This window comes from Papio anubis, chromosome 7 (genome assembly GCF_008728515.1).
Source record: "Papio anubis isolate 15944 chromosome 7, Panubis1.0, whole genome shotgun sequence".
Lineage (NCBI taxonomy): Eukaryota > Metazoa > Chordata > Mammalia > Primates > Cercopithecidae > Papio > Papio anubis.
Window position 1 is genome coordinate 138855003 of NC_044982.1, and position 18239 is coordinate 138873241.

The 18239-nt window shown below is 40.0% G+C and overlaps 1 protein-coding gene across 7 annotated transcripts in view; it reads right to left on the reverse strand.

Moving 5' to 3' along the window:
- The window catches only part of SLC12A1 (solute carrier family 12 member 1), a 101357-nt gene that overhangs the window by 36643 nt on the left and 46475 nt on the right, over positions 1–18239 (reverse strand). For all 7 annotated transcript variants that reach the window (XR_649103.4, XM_009210111.3, XM_009210113.3 and 4 more), the window contains 4 exons: positions 17365–17520; positions 13272–13371; positions 10092–10203; positions 1410–1550 (listed from right to left, as the gene is read on the reverse strand). Coding sequence is in view for 6 of the 7 variants with exons in the window: in XM_009210111.3 (XP_009208375.1) it covers positions 1410–1550; positions 10092–10203; positions 13272–13371; positions 17365–17520 (509 nt within the window). In the remaining variant the exon portion in view is untranslated. The remainder of the gene's footprint in view (positions 1–1409; positions 1551–10091; positions 10204–13271; positions 13372–17364; positions 17521–18239) is intronic.

Consider the following 18239-nt stretch of genomic DNA (forward strand, 5'->3'; position numbering starts at 1 on the left):
CTTCTTAGATGCAAAGATGGTTTTATTTGAGATGATATAACTGCAGTGCTTCCTTTAATGTCACTTTGTCTTGTCCTTTTGCCATGGCTCCCCTGTACTTCACTTTTTATGTGAAGAAATGCATGTGAATGTATGCATGTTCAAATTTGCTACCATTTCTTCTGGATTAATCTAAGAGTTCTTTTTCATACTTGTGTCTTTTCCTTCCCTGCTCTTATTTTATGTCCATATTCCCATTCCTAGTTGAAAATTTTGTTTTACCAATCTTCTATGATAATTTTATAATAAATGACTAATAGTGCCAATATATTTAACCAAAGAGCTATTGAAAACTAACTTGGTACTGAAAGAAAAATCAGCATCTTGCAGTAACACCTATTTCCATGGTTTAGCAAATTAATAACAGATGAAAAGGGGCTCATTGTGGGTAATAGGTTTTGCAGAAATGGTATCTCTGCATGTGCAGCTACCTCGCAAGTGTTATTAAGGGAAATTAGACACAGGATTGCATCAAATACTCTTAAGCTCCAAAACATTACCAATTAAGCTTAACCAATATTTTTTCTTTCCTGCCTGCATGCGCATCTGAGTTACCTGGATGCAGTTCTGACTTCTGACACTCTGAGATACGGTAACTCTGAAAGCCAAATGCACCATTTCATATATACATAATTAGGGTTTTTCAACCATACTAAACCCAAAATGCTCAGAAAGCCAAGCTCTACAATTTCTGAGGGTCTCTTGGATTGTTTGTTTTGAGGATTCTCCGTCACTCTAAATTGTGAAGATCAGAACTAGGGAAAGATTTTATGTACTTACTATAGCAGAGATAAAGGAAGGAAAAAGGAAAAAAATAAGGGAGAAAAGATGAGAGAACTGTGGGATTTAAGGTTGAGCTGTAGAGATTATTACATTTTATTCAGCGTTCTGGAAATAATTCAGGAGGATAGGGAGATTTTATGCCCAGATCACCATGCATTAATTTAGTTGGTCTAGCAGCTGCCCTAACACCATTTGCAAAAGAAAAAAGGAAAAGAATGCCTGACTTGAGCGTTGCTATATGCAGTATGAGATATAAAAATAGTTTGAAGTTTCAATAGGATCCTGAATGTCGTCAACCACCAGAACAAATTTGCATTTCAATAAGTACGGGGGCAGAATGTATGCTGGTGGCCAAAGGCAACCTCATTTTCCATTTCCAGTGTATCATTCATAGTTCATTGTAATAGAACTTCTCTGCTTTTGTTCTAGCTTTGCCTATACCCAGGAATTCAAAATAATTCCTTAACCATCTGCACCGATCTCTGATGCTGGGCTGCCTAACTACAGCCATTCACTCTGGGAGCCTCATTAACATGGAGCACTCATTGTTCTTTGCCTCTGTGCTCATTCCCTGAATGCAGCCTTACCTGAAGGAGACTTCGGACACCATCCCTGAAACAGTCTGCCGCCACTGCAGCGTAAAAAGCCTTGATTTTGTTCTTTATAAGCCAGGCCTGTTTTTTCGCCATGCCACCGTTCATCTCCTTAACACACAGTTTGCGCGGTCCCTGTGCGACACAATGAAATATTGGTTAGAACCCTGCTATTATACATCACATTGCTGTTGTTTTCTAAAGGACAAAAATAGCCAGCAATGCCCCATGGAGTTAGGAAGTGGGAAAGAGGGACAAACACCTCACTGAGCAGCGTTCCGCAGATTCAGCCTTTTGGAGAGGACCTGTGCTATTCACATCATTCATTTTCTACCCAAAACATCCAGACTGATTAACATCTGCTTAATGAACTGCCTGACACTGAATGAAAGGAAGAGCTGAAGGCGTCATGACACATGAGGAGAATACTGAAAATGTGATTGAAGAGGCTCAGGATAAATACACAATCAACCTTTGACCCGTTAGCGAGAGCCACTTTCAGGAACACCAAAGAAACCTCAGCTGGAGCCTAATGTCAAGAAATGGACAGAGCTCCATGGGAGGTAGAACATGGTGAGCTGCAAATCCTGCCATGAACTGCACATCTTGACAATTCTATTTGGCTGATGCATTGCTTTTTCATGTGGCAAAAATACTCTTATACCACTTTTCCCTGTGTAATGTTGCCACACTTCCATTCAAATACATTAACATTTCCTTGTCATTCAGTGAATTTGGGGGGAACGAAAGTTTACATACCTATGACCTAAGGAGAGTGGAAGAGATTAAGAGGGAAGAAGACAGGTGTTAGGATGGTTGATAGGGCATTTTATAATTTCAAGATTTAGTTTTGGAAACCCATTTTTAATGAAAAATTCTGGCCGGGCGCGGTGGCTCAAGCCTGTAATCCCAGCACTTTGGGAGGCCGAGGCGGGTGGATCACAAGGTCAGGAGATCGAGACTATCCTGGCTAACATGGTGAAACCCCGTCTCTACTAAAAATACAAAAAACTAGCCGGGCGCGGTAGCGGGCGCCTTTAGTCCCAGCTACTTGGGAGGCTGAGGCGGGAGAATGGCGTGAACCCGGGGGGCGGAGCTTGCAGTGAGCCGAGATCGCGCCACTGCACTCTAGCCTGGGAGACACAGTGAGACTCCGTCTCAAAAAAAAAAATAAATAAATAAAAATAAATAATGAAAAATTCTGTTTTTATTTCTTTTTCCTTAAATATTCAAGCTGGTTTTTTTCTTCTCATGCTGTAATTCAATCCAAAAGGTATTTCTGATTATCTGCCATATGTCTGACAGGGTACAAACCCATTCTCCCAGAAATTCTTTTAATTTATAGAGAGATTTGTATTTTGTTGAGATGGCTTGGATTTTACATGAATCACTTGGGATCTTGATAAATGCAGCCTTATAGGTATTGAAGCAGGGCTCAGGATTTTGTATTTCTAACAAACTCCTAGAGGCAACAGATGCTGCTGCTCCTTAGACCACACTTGGAGTCATGGTCTTAAAGGGTCTTAGATTGGAGAGAAAGGACATTGGGATGCAAGAAAAAAAAAAAAAAAAAAAAAAAAAAGCCCAGGCTTTGCGGTCAGACAAAACTGGTCTCAGATCTAAGCCTGAGGAGGTAATTTCTTATCTCTGAGCTTTTATATCTTATTCTGAAACTGAGGATAAACTCTGGTTCCTGCAAGGTTGCTTTAAGTAGTAATAATATAGTACCTAGTGCAATGTCATCAAAGCCCCAGACCTGATTTTACCACTGTGCTTGCAGGAACACTGAACTGTGAGTCAGAATGTTGGGATGAGATCTGGCACTGACTGGCTGACACCCTGGGTCTGCCATTTGTCCTCTCTCGATGTATGTTCTACATTGATAAAACTCAGGCAATTGCCTAGGTCATCACTGCCCAATATGATAGCCTGTATGTCCATGCTGCTATTAAGCATTTGAAATGTGGCTGGTTCAAATTGAGATATGCTGGAAGCACAAATTACACACTGGATTTCAAAGTCTTAGTACAAAAAAGAATGTAAAATATCTCATTAATGTTTCTGTAATGATTCCATATTGAAATTATAATATTTTGCTCACATTGGGTTAAATACAATATTATTAAGAATAACTTTACCTATTTCTTTTTTCCTTTTTAATTGGCTACTAGAAAATTTTAAATTACATATATGGCACATAATATGTTTCTATTACACAGCATTCAATCTCTGGGGTCCCTTCCATTTTAATATTCTATTTAAATTGGATCAGACTCTTTATATTCTTATTTTTTCCAGCATATTTCCTAGAACCTGCCAACTTTTCAAAACAGTTTGACTGACTTCCTATTAAAGGAAAATTTAAAAACAAGAAACTTCCATGAAGATAGAAAAGGTAGAGAGATTGGGAGGGTAGTTACTAAATTAGATGACCTAGTCTAAGGAAAGATAAGCCATTATGGATCAATTTAGCTCAGGTTTCCAGATTGTCAATGCCTTTTGAATCACTAGTCCTTCTTTGAGCATTCTAAACTTCTTCAACTGCAAGAAAAAGAAAGAATATTTTATTCAAGGAAGTTCAGTGGTAACAACAGCCATTAGATAGAAGAATAACAGAAAAGACTTTGAACCATCAGTGTAGTGAGTTGTACCACAGTGACTGTGAACCCCTGGGGAGAATGGTATTTATTTAAATAAATACAGTCTAAAGTATGTCTGTTAGTATTATAAAAATCTAGATTAAACATTAATTGTGACAGAGAGATTTACTTTAATGCCTAAACTTGCCATATTGAGAAGTCATAAAAATGTTTCATGCAGAATCTCTCTTTGCTAAAAACGATTATAACATCATTGTAGCACACTTATTAATGCAAAGCAAGGAAGGCTGCAATACAAATGTAGTAAGAATAAAGCAAACTAACAAAGAGAAAAGACATACTGGAATACAATTATTCAACATTCAAATATGTCATAGTTACAAAAATGAATTTTATTACCCCATTATAACATTATAGAGATTAGCTTCAGTTGGGATCCAAAATATGAGTACATAAATTAATTCAGGATTCAAACAAGCTTTAAAAATCTTGTATATATTATAACTTTGATATTAATTGAGAAAGGGGTAAAGCATTTCTAATTATGTAGTGTGGAGAAGTTGATGTGATGTTACTTTAAATAAGTGACTATCATGAAAAAGAGTTTGTAAAGGGGTTCCAACCCCATTTGGATCAAACAGAGGAATTTGCCAAGTGCAATATTCCTCCCAACTTTTTTTTTTTTTTTTTTAAACACTGAAAGTCTTATTAGTCTGTTTTTGTTTTCATGGCTGCTTTGGTTGGAACTGTGGGAAAGAAAATTTTTCCCTTTCTGATTTGATTCATGTTATTTTACCATACATGCTAGTGCCAATTCATAGGTCATTTCATTCTTTCAATATTTGGTCACGTCACTATTTTATTAACATCATAACAGAGGCTCACTGATAAAAAAAGAATAAGATACATCTAGAAAGAATATATTTTTTCTTTGGTGGATGTGAAATTTGAGATTAAGAGGAGGTTGAAGATAGAAGAAAAAATGAGAATTTTAGTTTTCCCTGGGTTATATGGGCTTGAACTGCCTTCCTTATGCCGCAGAGTTAAGAGGTGGGTGTCTTCTGTGAGATTTACTGAGAACTCCTCAAACAGAGAATTCAAAGAGAGCTTTAGGTTTTCTTAAGATATTTTATAATTTTTTAGAAAAAAAAGAGAAAAACAGGGTAAAAGTCTAAGAGAGATGCTACATGAGAAAGCCGCTCAAAGGCCATCCCTTTCCTCCTTTACAGGAGAGGACAATCGAGTTTAAAGTAACATTAATGAGTAAGAAAAACATGAATGAAAATAGATTTACATTTCGGTATCCATGTGTGAAATGATGAGAAGAATACCCATAAAATTCAGATAACATTGCCCCTGGGGACAGAGAGAGCCAGGGGCCTGCAGCGGTATTAAAAGGGGCTTTAACTTGATCTGTAATGGCTTATTTCATTTAAAAAGTGAGTGGAAGGCTGAGTGCAGTGGCTCATACCTATAATGGACTTTGGGAGGTCGAGGAGGGTAAATCGCTTGAGCCCTGGAGTTGGAGACCAGCCTGGGCAACATGGTAAAACCCTTTCTCTACAAAAAATACAAAAATTAGCTGGGTGTGGTGGCACATGCCTATAGTCCCAGATACTGGGAAGGCTGAGGTGGGAGGATTGCTTGAACCTGGGCACTCAAGGCTGCAGTGAGCTATGATTGCGCCATTGTACTCCAGCCTAAGTGACAGAGGGAGACTGTGTCTCAAATAAATAAATAAATAAATAAATAAAATAAAGTGAGTGGAAGCATCTATAACCATTTTTTTTTCTTTTTTCTTTTTTAGGCAGGGACTCACTGCATCCGGCCCAGAATGTTAACAATCATGAATTAGGAAAGGCAGAATATAAATTGAAGGTCTCCTTTAATTTTATATAGTGAGCCATATGAAACTGCCAGTGCCCAATGATTTTGATCTATAAAAATGCAAATTTTATATGATCCAACCTAGTTATTTTTTTAGTGTTTCAAAATTAAAAAACAGAATCAACCTTTAAAAAAAAATCTTATTTCTTCAGCCACCAGCACAACACAATGTACTTGATAAAAGATGCCACTGTAGACCTGAGAGCCTTTTGCGAGGTAAGACAAGCAAAATTGAGAAAAGAGATAAGCGGTGTGTTTTTGGACAATAATGACTTTATCTGATATGTGTTCCAAATCCCAGATTAATGGAATTGACTTTCAATTCAATTAACTTTTGATCCTTAAACATATATCTGTTTTTTAATTTGTTTTAATTACAAATTCCTATTTTTAAATGTAAAATTGAGAAGTATATGAATAAGGAACTGCTGCAGTATGATGCCTTTGCACCTGGGAAAGGTAAGTGTCAACTGATCCCGTAAGACTTCTAGAACTGAACTTGGTGTGCCCAGAGAATTACAGGTACATAAATTCAAATTAAGTTATCTGGGATGATTGGTTTGGATATCTTTGCATCTACTATGAATGACACAAGTGAGGAAACTCATTGACAAAGGCAGTGCTTATTTGTGTCAGGATACATAGGGTAGAACTGGTGGAGGATGCAACTTGCAACTTTTAACTAATAACTTACCTTTTGCTGAACCTGTTGGACTTGGCTATGCTTAGAAATATGAGGGGGATACTACAAGGTGGAGTTTTTCTCCCTCTGTCTTCCTATGGTGATAGGAATGATAGGTACAAGAGAACAAAATGACTCACATGTTTAATACAAAGCCTACTGGGACAGAAGTATGTCACTTATTTATTTTATGTTAGTTCAGAAGAGAAGACTAGTCAGTATTTTTTAAATTACCAAGCTGGATTCTTTAAAATGCATCCCCAAATTTACCTTGATGAAGAGTTGCTCACTTGAAATCTTTAAGTTGAATAGTAAAAAAGCAAGAGAGGGGAAGAGGCCTGCAGGAGACTGTAAGAGTTAGCTGGATAGTTGAAAGGCCACAGTGGGTGCTTGGGGTCCAGCAGAGTACAGATCTCTTAATTTCAAATATAAAAATGCTACGGTTGTGGGAAATGACAGCTGTGGCCACATGTTTTCCCGCTACCCACCCACATCAAAATGCCAATGAGTTCTAAATCTTGCTCCTTTCTGGTAATGTAACAGTACTTAAAGCAAGTACTTCAGTAGCTGCAGGCCACCAGAAGGATGGAGTCCAGAGCCTGCTGTCCTGTGACTAGTGGGTGGAAGCACATATCTCACCGTTCCATCATGATCAAAGTGCTGCACACTTAAAAAGTTCAAAATCCAGTGTCTGGACCTGGTTTTTCTAAGAGGGCATGCTTTAGGTTTTTATTGAAGATAATATATTTCTGGAATAAAAATGGCAACTATAACATACCAAAAATAATGATATTGACAATAACAATATCACAATAACAATGAAAGTTAATTGAGTATTTACTCTTTGAGAGACACTGGACTCAGCATTAGAAAGCTTATCTTCTATAATTCAAATAGCAACTCTATAACATAGGTGCTATTTTTATTATTTTCAATTTACAACTGAGAAAAGTAAGGCACAGAGAGATGAAATTATGTGCCTAAGGGACTCACGACTAATAGGTGGCAAAATAATGATTTGAAACTTGACTGTTATTCTCAAAAGCCCATGAGCACCAGCTTCCTAGACCTAGAAACTAAATTGTCATTCTCTTATTATCATTGCTGTTTAACATTTTCCACAAGGTTGGCCTAACCATCAACCATTGTGCTTTTGGAAAAAAAAATTCTAGTGGCATTCTTACTCCCCTTACATCCCCTTCCATCTGTTTCTTTGCAAAGATGATTGACGACTGAGCCTGGAGTCTAAAAATGCTGTCAACATCTGTAGCCCCAGGAGCTCATACAAAGTAACTAACTGGAAAGTCATTAACTGATGCAGTAACTATTTTCTGTCCCGAGGAGAACCTTGGCACCTGAGAGCAAGACTCTTGGGCCCTACGTGGAGAGACCAGTATAGTAATGTATAATGCAGCCCAACATATGTGTCAAACAAACAGGGCCATTGGGGGCACAGACTAAGGTGCCTACTTCAAATGAAATGATATTCCAGCACTATCCTCCTGTATTATAGTTAAAGCAGCAAAGGGTTAATTAAAAGCAATCTCTCTTGTTTCTTAGGAGACCCTTTCTCCTTTGCCAGTAGATGACTGTTTATACTTCCAGTTTATTTCTTCAGTCCTAAAGATATTTTATTGCCTGCTAAACTAAGTTTTCTCTAAATTGCTGGAGAAGAAAAACACCCCAAACTGCTTATTTCATCAAAACTGCTCCTATATTACATTGTCCAAAATGAAATCCACCAATCCAGGGCACCAAAGTTGATAATGTGAGAGAGAGGTGCTTGATAAGATTTTTAAAAATTCTCTGGAGTCACAGTTGGTCATTACTTAACCTGTCAATCTCACAAGTACTCAGTAGGAGTCTCTCCATCTCCTACCAGATAATTGCATTAAGTTATATTGTTTGAATTACTGTCATATAAGCACTGAGAGGAAAGAGAATATGAACAACTGCTTCATAGAGCATTTAGAATATTGCCAAGTGTAAAGAGATGCTTAAGTGCTGATCACAATGACATATGGTAAATTAGCCCCCAGCATCATGGCAGAGTTGACTGGCTTGAAAGTCACCTGACTTCCTGACAGCCCCATTCCTTGGCAGGTATTGGAGATTTAAGTAGTGGTGCTGGATTCTAATAGTACTCCCAAGGATGCAAGTGTGCTAAGGCTTTCTCCTCAAGGTGTGACACTTAGCACACTTGTGTGACCCGGACTGATATCTTGGCTCTACCACTTTCTTGTTGTGTGATCCAGTGCAATAACTTAATTTTCCTGAATCTCACTTTCCCAATCAGTAAAATGGGAACAGGGTACTTTTCTGTCCTGCTTCACTAGGCTATTGTGGGGCTCCAATAAGAAAAACTGTAGAAAAATGCTTTGAAGAAAAATGGTTTGAAGAATAGGCAAGTACTTAAGTACTATAAAAATACATTGTTAGCTGAGAATTTTGAGTGGTGTGTGTGTGTGGGGGGAATACAAGTAGAGGTGGGCTAGTATGGAAGACTTAGACTTTATCATTATTATTATTATTATTATTATTAAGATGATGATGATGGAGTCTTGCTCTGTAGCCCAGGCTGGAATGCAGTGGTGCGATCTTGACTCACCACAACCTCCACCTCCCAGGTTCAAGCGATTCTCCTGCCTCAGCCTCCTGAGTAGCTGGGATTACAGGCATACACTACCATGCCTGGCTAATTTTTGTATTTTTAGTAGAGACAGGGTTTCTCCAGGTTCTTCAGGCTGGTCTCGAACTCTTGACCTCAGGTGATCCACGCACCTTGGCCTCCCAAAGTGCTGGGATTACAGGCGTGAGCCACCGCACCCTTCGGCTTATTATTTTATTATTATTTTAACGCTTTCTCCACACTTGAGAGATTGGTCAACAATTATGGTTAAATTACTAGCACCAGTTTTGAATACCTCCTAGGGAAGTCACCAATAGGTTATTATCAGTCTACCTCATATTTCCTGAACAAAAATAATTCATTTAGCTCTGAATGTTTATCTAAGACATGAAAAACTTGGTTTAGTTTTTTGAGTATCTGCAGTGTCATCAAACTTATCCAAATATTTAATCTAAATTCCATGTGCTGTCATTTAAGGCCATTATGTCTGGTTCTTTCCTCATCAGTTAATCTCTGTAATAGTGCTCTATCTGGCTCATTCCATCCTTTTATATTTCTGTAGACAGTTATCACCCCAAATGCCTTCACTTTATTTCTGAGCCAGCTATCTTTTTCTTGACTCAAAGGCCATCACTTGGAAATATTTGTCACTTTTAGTTGGTCTCTTATGAAATCTGAAACACTTTACATCTACCTGTTTAAATTCAGGATCACGGGCTCTTGCTCGTCTTTGCTCTATGAATCAAGGTAGAGGGCTCTCCTATAAACTGTTTTTTTTTCTATTTTCCTATCACTGCATGTACCTTTTCTCTTCACCCAAAATAATCCAAGGCAAGCAGGGAGGAAAAAGCACTTCCCTGGGGTGAAGTGACTCTTACCACAAAGACTTCACAGCAGATGCAAAGGCCACTGTTCTTGGTAAAGGCGTGAGTTATGTCCAGGAGAGCAGGTCTTGTCATGGGTCCCCCTGTTAAGACAATGCATTGGGGCCTGGAAGTGAAAAAAAGATGTGAGAATGGGCCACTGCAAGAAGTCTGTAACCTTAGAACCATTCCAATGGGATGACAGGTACACAGGCTTGGAAAAATGGGACAACCTCTCCCCTATTTTATGGGTTTTGCACTAGAATTCTTGAATCATCCTGCCTGTCCATCTTGACATGTTTGTGTTCTCAGTTCAGTTAGTCATAGCAAAAGTGTGAAGTAAGGAAAAAGTAGTCTTGTGGTCCCTGATATGGTTTGTCTGTGTTCCCACCCAAATCTCATCTTGAATTGTAGCTTCCATAATCCCCACGTATTGTGAGAGGGACCCAGTGGGAAGTAACTGAATCATGGGGACAGATTTTCCTATGCTGTTCTCATGATAGTGAGTAAGTCTGAAGAGACCTGATGGTTTTATTAAGGGCAGTTCCCCTGCGTACACTCTCTTGCCTGCCACCATGTAAGACGTAACTTTGCTCCTCCTTCACCCTCTGCCATGATTGTGAGGCCTCCTCAGCCATGTGGAACTATGAGTCCATCGAATCTCTTTTTCTAGAAAAATTACCCAGTCTTGGGTATTTCTTCATAGCAGCATGAAAATGGACTAAAACTGGTACCTGTAGAGTGGGGTGTTGCTGTAAAGGTACCCAAAAATGTGGAAGTGACTTTGGAACCATGTGTAACAGGCAGAGGTTGGAACAGTTTGGAGGGCTCAGAAGAAGATAGAAAAATGTGGAAAAGTTTGGAACTTCCTAGGGACTTGGAGGGCTCAGAAGAAAGGAAGATGTGTAAAAGTTTGGAACTTCATAGAGACTTATTCAATGGCTTTGACCAAAATGCTGATAGTGATATGGACAACAAAGTCCAGGCTGAGGTGGTCTCAGATGGAGATGAGGAACTCCTTGGGAACTGGAGAAAAGGTCACTCTTGTTATGCAAAGATACTGGCAGCATGTTGCCTCTCCCCTAGAAATCTGTGAAACTTTGAACTTGAGAGAGATGATTTAGGTATCCGGCAGAAGAAATTTCTAAGCAGCAAAGTGTTCAAGGGGGAGCAGAGCAAAAAAGTTGGAAAAATTTGCAGTAGAAAAGAAAAAATCATTTTCTGGGGAGAAATTCAAGCTGGCTGTAGAAATTTGCATAAGTAAAAAGGAGGCAAATGCTAATCACCAAGACAATGGGGAAAATATTTCCAGGGCATGTCAGAGAACTTCACAGCAGCCCCTTGCATAGCAGGCCTGGAGGCCCAGGAGGGAAATATGGTTTCCTGGGCATGGTCCAGGGCCCCCCTGCTGTGTGCAGCCTAGGGACTTGGTGCCCTGTGTCCTAGCCGCTCCAGCCATGGATATAAGGGGCCAAGGTATAGCTTGGGTGGTGGCTTCAGAGGGTGCAAGTCCCAAGCCTTGGCAGCTTTCATGTGGTGTTGGTCCTGTGGGTGCATAGAAGACAAGAATTGAGGTTTGAGAACCTCCTCCTAGGTATCAGAGGATGTATGGAGATGCCTGGATATCCAGGCAGAGGTGTGCTGCAGGGGCAGAGCACTCATGGAGAACCTCTGCTAGGGCAGTGCAGAAGGGAAATGTGGGGTTGGAGCTCCCAGACAGACTCCCCACTGGGGCGCTGCCTAGTAGAGCTGTGAGAAGAGGCCACAGTCGTCTAGACCCCAGAATGATAGATCCACCGACAGTTTGCACCGTGCACCTGGAAAAGCTGCAGACACTCAACACCAGCCAGTAAAAGCAACCAGAAGGGAGGCTGTACCCTGCAAAGCCACAGGGGCAGAGCTGCCCAACACCATGGGAACCCATCTTGCATCAATATGACCTGGATATGAGACAAGGAGTCAAAGGAGATCATTTTGGAGCTTTAAGATTTTACTACCCCACCGGATTTCGGACTTGCATGGGGCCTGTAGCCCCTCTGTTTTGGCCAATTTCTCCCATTTGGAACAGGTGTATTTACCAAATGCCTGTATTCCCATTTTAGCTAGGAAGTAACTAACTTGCTTTTGATGTTATAGGCTCATAGGCAGAAGGGACATGCTTTGTCTCAGATGAGACTTTGGACTGTGGACTTGTGAGTTAATGATGAAATGAGTTAAGATTTTGGGGGACTGTTGGGAAGGCATGATTAATTTTGAAATGTGAGGACATGAAATTTGGGAGGGGCCCGGGATGGAATGACATGGTTTGGGCTGTGTCCCCACCTAAATCTCATCTTGAATTATAGTTCCCATAATCCCCATGTGTTATGGGAGGGACCCAGTGGGAGGTAATTGAATCATGGGGGTGGGTTTTCCTGTGCTGTTCTCCTGACAGTGAATAGGTCTCCCAAGAACTGATGATTTTATAAAGGGCAGTTCCCCTGCACACACCCCCTTGCCTGCTGCCATGTAAGACATGCCTTTGCTCCCCCTTTGCCTTCTGCCAAGATTGTGAGGCCTCCCCAGCCAGGTGGAACTGTGAGTCCATTAAACCTCTTTTTTTAAAATTATAAATTACCCAGTCTTGGGTATCTCTTCATAGCAGTATGAAAATGGACTAATACAGTCCCCCTCTCCTTTTTCCTCTAGCCACCTACCCCAAATCCCAAGGCAATCTGTTCCTCTCCAAGCAAGATTTTTATGTTACTTTCTTTCATTCTTCCTACAAGCTTGTGTTTCAGATTTCATTCAAAATAAGATACAACTAATGAAAAGCAAAAAGTGTTACTCTTAAGAGAATTCAGTAAGCCCTAAAGCCTTAAGTGAAATGGAAACAATTGCAGAATAATGTGTGTGGGGATTTAGGATCATCTCTCTGAAGTCACATTACTTAGTCCACTTTGCTATCTCCACGCATGGAAGGTGACACCTGGCATTATGAGGGGCTGTAGTTTGGGGTGGGCAGAGTAGGGTGTAGAAGGAAAGAAGCACTCACTCACAGGAGGTGCTGTCATGAAAATGTAGCAGTTTTGTATGGCTGCTTATTTTTAGAATGTACCTCTAAAGCTTATAACTACTTGAATGCCCTTGTCTCTCATAAAGGAGAGCCACTTCTAAGGTGGAACAACACTAGGATGCCTGAGACACCAGCTTTACCTGAAGTTTTTTACATGGTCTTCCACTGTGGTTAATTCCAGAGCGTTGTCTAAAGCACTCACGTAGGAAAGAGCCTGTGTGGAGGAGCCCCAGTTCACATCTGTGGATAAAGGAGGAAATTGGCATAAGAAGCACTGACCTTTCCTCTGTGTACCATGAATAATTCTTACAAGTCATTCCCTTCTATGATTTTCCCTGGCTATGCCAGCAACGATGAGTGCCCACATTAGAGAAAATATAGTGCGGGATTTCCTAAAAAGCACTTTGTATCCTTCTATGAATACTATGTGAATCTTCAGAAGCAAAGGCTTCATTCCAGCAACGGATCAGACTGTACAACTGCAGTCCTAGAAATCTTGCTTGGTGGGAAAGGCTGTGCGATAACCACGTTGCAGGCAGATAGACTTGGGAAACTGGTCAATCCCTGAATAAAAATCAAAGCATCTTCACACTTTTTTTTTTTTTTTTTTTTTGAGATGGAGTTTCTCTCTGTCACCAGGCTGGAGTGCAGTGGTGCGATTTTGGCTCACAGTAACCTCCGCCCCCCAGGTTTGAGAGATTTTCCTGCCTCAGCCTCCTGAGTAGCTGGGACCACAGGCACCTGCCACCATGCCTGGATAATTTTTGTATTTTTAGTAGAGACAGGGTTTCACCATATTAGTCAGACTGGTCTCAAACTCCTGACTTTGTGATCCACCCATCTCCGCCTCTCAAAGTGTTGGGATTATAGGCGTGAGCCACCGCACCTGGCCCAAATTCTTAAATTGAAAAGAGAAGCAGCATTTCTGTATACACAGAAAGTGTGCAGTAATCTTTATATTTTGAACAGTAAAACTGAATAGCATGGGAATTCTTACTTCTAGAATTCTATGAAGAAGGTCAAGGTTCTTTAGCAAACATTTTAGTTTGATCTGTGAGAAGCTAATACTTAATCTTCATCATAAGGGAGATCAGCTCTACCATCCCTCCCCCCCCAACCCCCCTCCTTTTTTTTTTGAGACGGAGTCTTGCTCTCGCCCAGGCTGGAGTGCAGTGGCACCATCTTGGCTCACTCCAAGCTCTGCCTCCTGGGTTCACGCCATTCTCCTGCCTCAGCCTCCCAAGTAGCTGGGACTACAGGCACCCCCCACAACGCCCGGCTAATGCTTTTTTTTGTGTTTTTAGTAGAGATGGGGTTTCACCATGTTAGCCAGGATGGTCTCGATCTCCTGACCTTGTGATCCACCTGCCTCGGCCTCCCAAAGTGTGCATGAGCCACCGTGCCCGGCTTTTTTTTTTTTTTTTTTTTATTTTTAACAAATTTAAGTATTAAATGGATCTTCCAAGGTTTATGAGAGGAAGTCCCTGGCAAGAATGTACAGATACACCCCAGATGACAGACAAAACCTATTCTCCTGGAGATCCAGGGAAATGGGTGAATGATAATTATCTGGAGATAAAGAAGATCAATATTGATTAAGTGTTGATGGTGCATCAGGCATTAAGCATACCTTAGGCCGTTTATTTTAAATAGGGATAAAAACTCTACTAGTCAATTGGACGTTTATATGTAAAAAGTGAACCTTGAACGATACCTCACATCATGTACAAAAATTAACTCAAAATGGATAATAGACCTAAATATAATTTCCAAAGCATTTAAACTTCTAGAAGTTTGTGACTTTTGATTAGGAAAAGATATCTTAGATCAGATGCAACATGGTAAGCCATTAAAAAAAAAAAAGATAAATTAGACTTCACAAAAACTCAGAAGTTTTATTCTTCAAAACAAATTGTAAGGAAAATAGAGAAACCACAGATCCAGAGAAAATATTTGCAAAACACATGCTACTAAAGGATTTGTGTCCAGAATAGATAAAGAACTCTCATTACTGAATAATAAGAAAACAACTAAAACATGAGCAAAAGATTTAAACAGACACTTGGCTAAAAAAGATATATGGATGGCAAATAAGATGTTCAACATCGTTAATCATTGGGAAAATGCAAATTAAACCACAATGAGGTGGCACTACACATCTATTAGAATGGCTTTTAAAAAATCAACTGGCAGTAATACATGCTGACAAAAATGTGGAGCATCTAGGACTCTCATTCATGGCTCGTAGGAATGGAAAATAATACTGCTACCACAGAAAACAGTTTGGCAGTTTCTTATAAAGTTATATATACACTTACTATTTAATCATAAATCCCACTACCAGATATTTACCCAAGGGAAAAATGAAAACATAAGTCCACATAAAGTCCTGTGGACCTAAACTGAAAACAACTCAGATGACCATCAACTGGTGAATAGAATTTAAGAATATATGTGATGTATTCATACAATAGAATCCTACTCAGCAACACCAAAGAATAAACCACTTACATATGCAACAGCATGGGTAAATCTAAAAGCATTCTGCTAAGTGAAAGGAAGTCTTCTCAAAGGCTATATCTTGTATGTTTCTATTTATATGGTATTTTGGAAAAGGCAAAGCTACAGGATCAGACATCAGAAAAGCAGCTGCCTGAGGCTAAGTTGGAGGGTGGAGATTGACTACACAGGGGTATAAGGGAACTTGTGAGGATGATGGAAATATCCTGTATCTTGATGATGGTTACAACACTCTACCAGTTTGTCAAAACATACAGACAGCCCATTTAAAAGGGATGAATTTTTCCATATGTAAGTTATACATGATGTTAACAATATGTAAAGAAATAAATAAAAGCTAAACAGACCCCTCCAAGGTAGTTACTACAATCTCTGCTTTACTGGCAGAGTAAGGGAACAGAGAATGTGAGGGTGGCTCTGGGTTTCCCTGCACCGCACTGTCTGCAGCCCCTCCTAGATTTAATATCCCTGGTACTAAAGTCAACACCCAAAGTTCAGATCCAATTGTTTCTTCAATTGATTAGCCTGTGCCATCTTCCTGTTGCTCACAACATCAGATTCTTTGGCATGACCTTTAAGTTTCTTATTTATCTGGCCCCCACCACTATTCCAGGCTCCCTCTGTGATCCTTCTCCCCATCACTCAGGAGCCTTCTGTGTGTTGAAGGCCTTGAGCCTTCCCAAATATGCCGCCCCGCACTTGTATGTGTCCTTACTGTCATTCATGCTTCACCTTCTGCCCAGAATACCATTCCCCGACTCTGATTAACCAAACCCCAGTTGCTTGCTTTTTTTTTTTTTTTAAAAAAAACTAATTTATTTATTCATTTAAAAAATATTCGTTAAATGTCCACTGAGTGTTTGACTCTGTGAACATAAGTTAGGAACCAGAAAGTTTTCCTGGATAACTCCAAAGTTAATCCTTCCCTCCCCTTTTCTCAGCAATTTGCTCATATTACTCTCATAGTGGTTACTATTTTGTATCATAATTAATTCCTTAAGTGTGACTCTGTGAACTCCTTGAGCACAGGGACTATGTCTAATTTATCAGGACATCAGAAACAAAGTGAAGTAATGGAAAGCTTGTCGGGTTGGTTTGGTATCATACAAGTGCTGGTTATATGGTCAGATCCATCACATCCTGATTATTACTTTGGTAAGTAGTCAACTCTTTGAATCCCAGTTTCTTCATCTGTAAAATGGCACTAATAGTATTGTGAGGATTGAATGAGTGCATGGTATATAACAGGTGCTCAACGAGGTTAACTATTGCTATTATTATTATTATTTGAGATGGAGTTTCGCTCTTGTTGCCCAGGCTGGAGTGCAGTGGCGTGATCTCAACTCACTGCAACCTCTGCCTTCCGGTTTCAAGCGATTCTCCTGCCTCAGCCTCTTGAGTAGCTGGGATTACAGGGGCCCGCCACCACGCCCGGCTAATTTTTGTATTTTTAGTAGAGACGGGGTTTCACCATGTTGACCAGGATGGTCTTGAACTCCTGACCTCGTGATCCACCCTCCTCAGCCTCCTGAAGTGCTGGGAGCACAGGCGTGAGCCACTGTGCCCAGCCCCAACTATTGTTACTATTATATTCCATGATATTATTAATATCCTCCTTACATATGCCTCACCTAAGCACATAAAAATGCTTAATAAATGAGCAGTTAGAGAGTGATTTGGAAACCCTATTCCATACAGTCCTTATTATCTTACCTGGCTTCTTATAAGTCACATAGACATAGAGGAAGAATTCAATGACATAGGTGATGACAGCTGCCCACCAGTTGATGACAAACATGACTGCACAGCACAAAACAGCTCCAAAAAGAGATACCCACATGTTGTAAATTCCATACGCAGGTCTCCATCCTGAAAATAAAATATGCAAAAGGAAAACTTCCACTCTACCACGATCACGCCACCGACTATTATAAGAATGCAGGTAACGTGCCTTTTTCCTGACATAAAGAATCAGAACTTTTAGGTCAATTTCCAGGCTCTGTGCTTATTTTCCTATGATCTTGGGTCCCTGGTCTATGAAGATGGTACTTACACCAAACAGAATGCTGTAAAGTTTAGGAAATGTTAAGCATCTGAAAAATGTGCCATTCAGGACCCTCCATACTCCATGCTCCTGACTGTCTTCCCAAACTTCCAAACCTTAAGCATCTGGTATTTATGCCATCAGGAACTGAAAAGAGGTAGGAGGAATAGAAAGAGTGGGATCTACCAGGTGGGAAGGAGAAAGTTCTTGGTTGTCCGAGAAAGAAAAAGTGAAAAAAATGGGTTTTTTGCTCCCATGGAGAAGGCAGAGTAATCATCAAGAGTCAATCTGCTTGACTTCCTGGTAGCTCTTCCATTACCCTAAGAGGACAGTGTTTGCCTTTTCAGAAATAATAATTGATGAATAAAGCAGGAGAAATGGCTTTTTAAACTCAATGGCTAGCAAAGGCTTCTGAAACCCAATGTGTCAATATGTCATGCATTTTGCAATGAAAATATTTCTCACAGTGTGCACATGCATGGGGGTTTTCTGTGTTCTCTTAGTATCCTGAAATGGAAGCAAGTGGAAGACAGTATGGACAGGA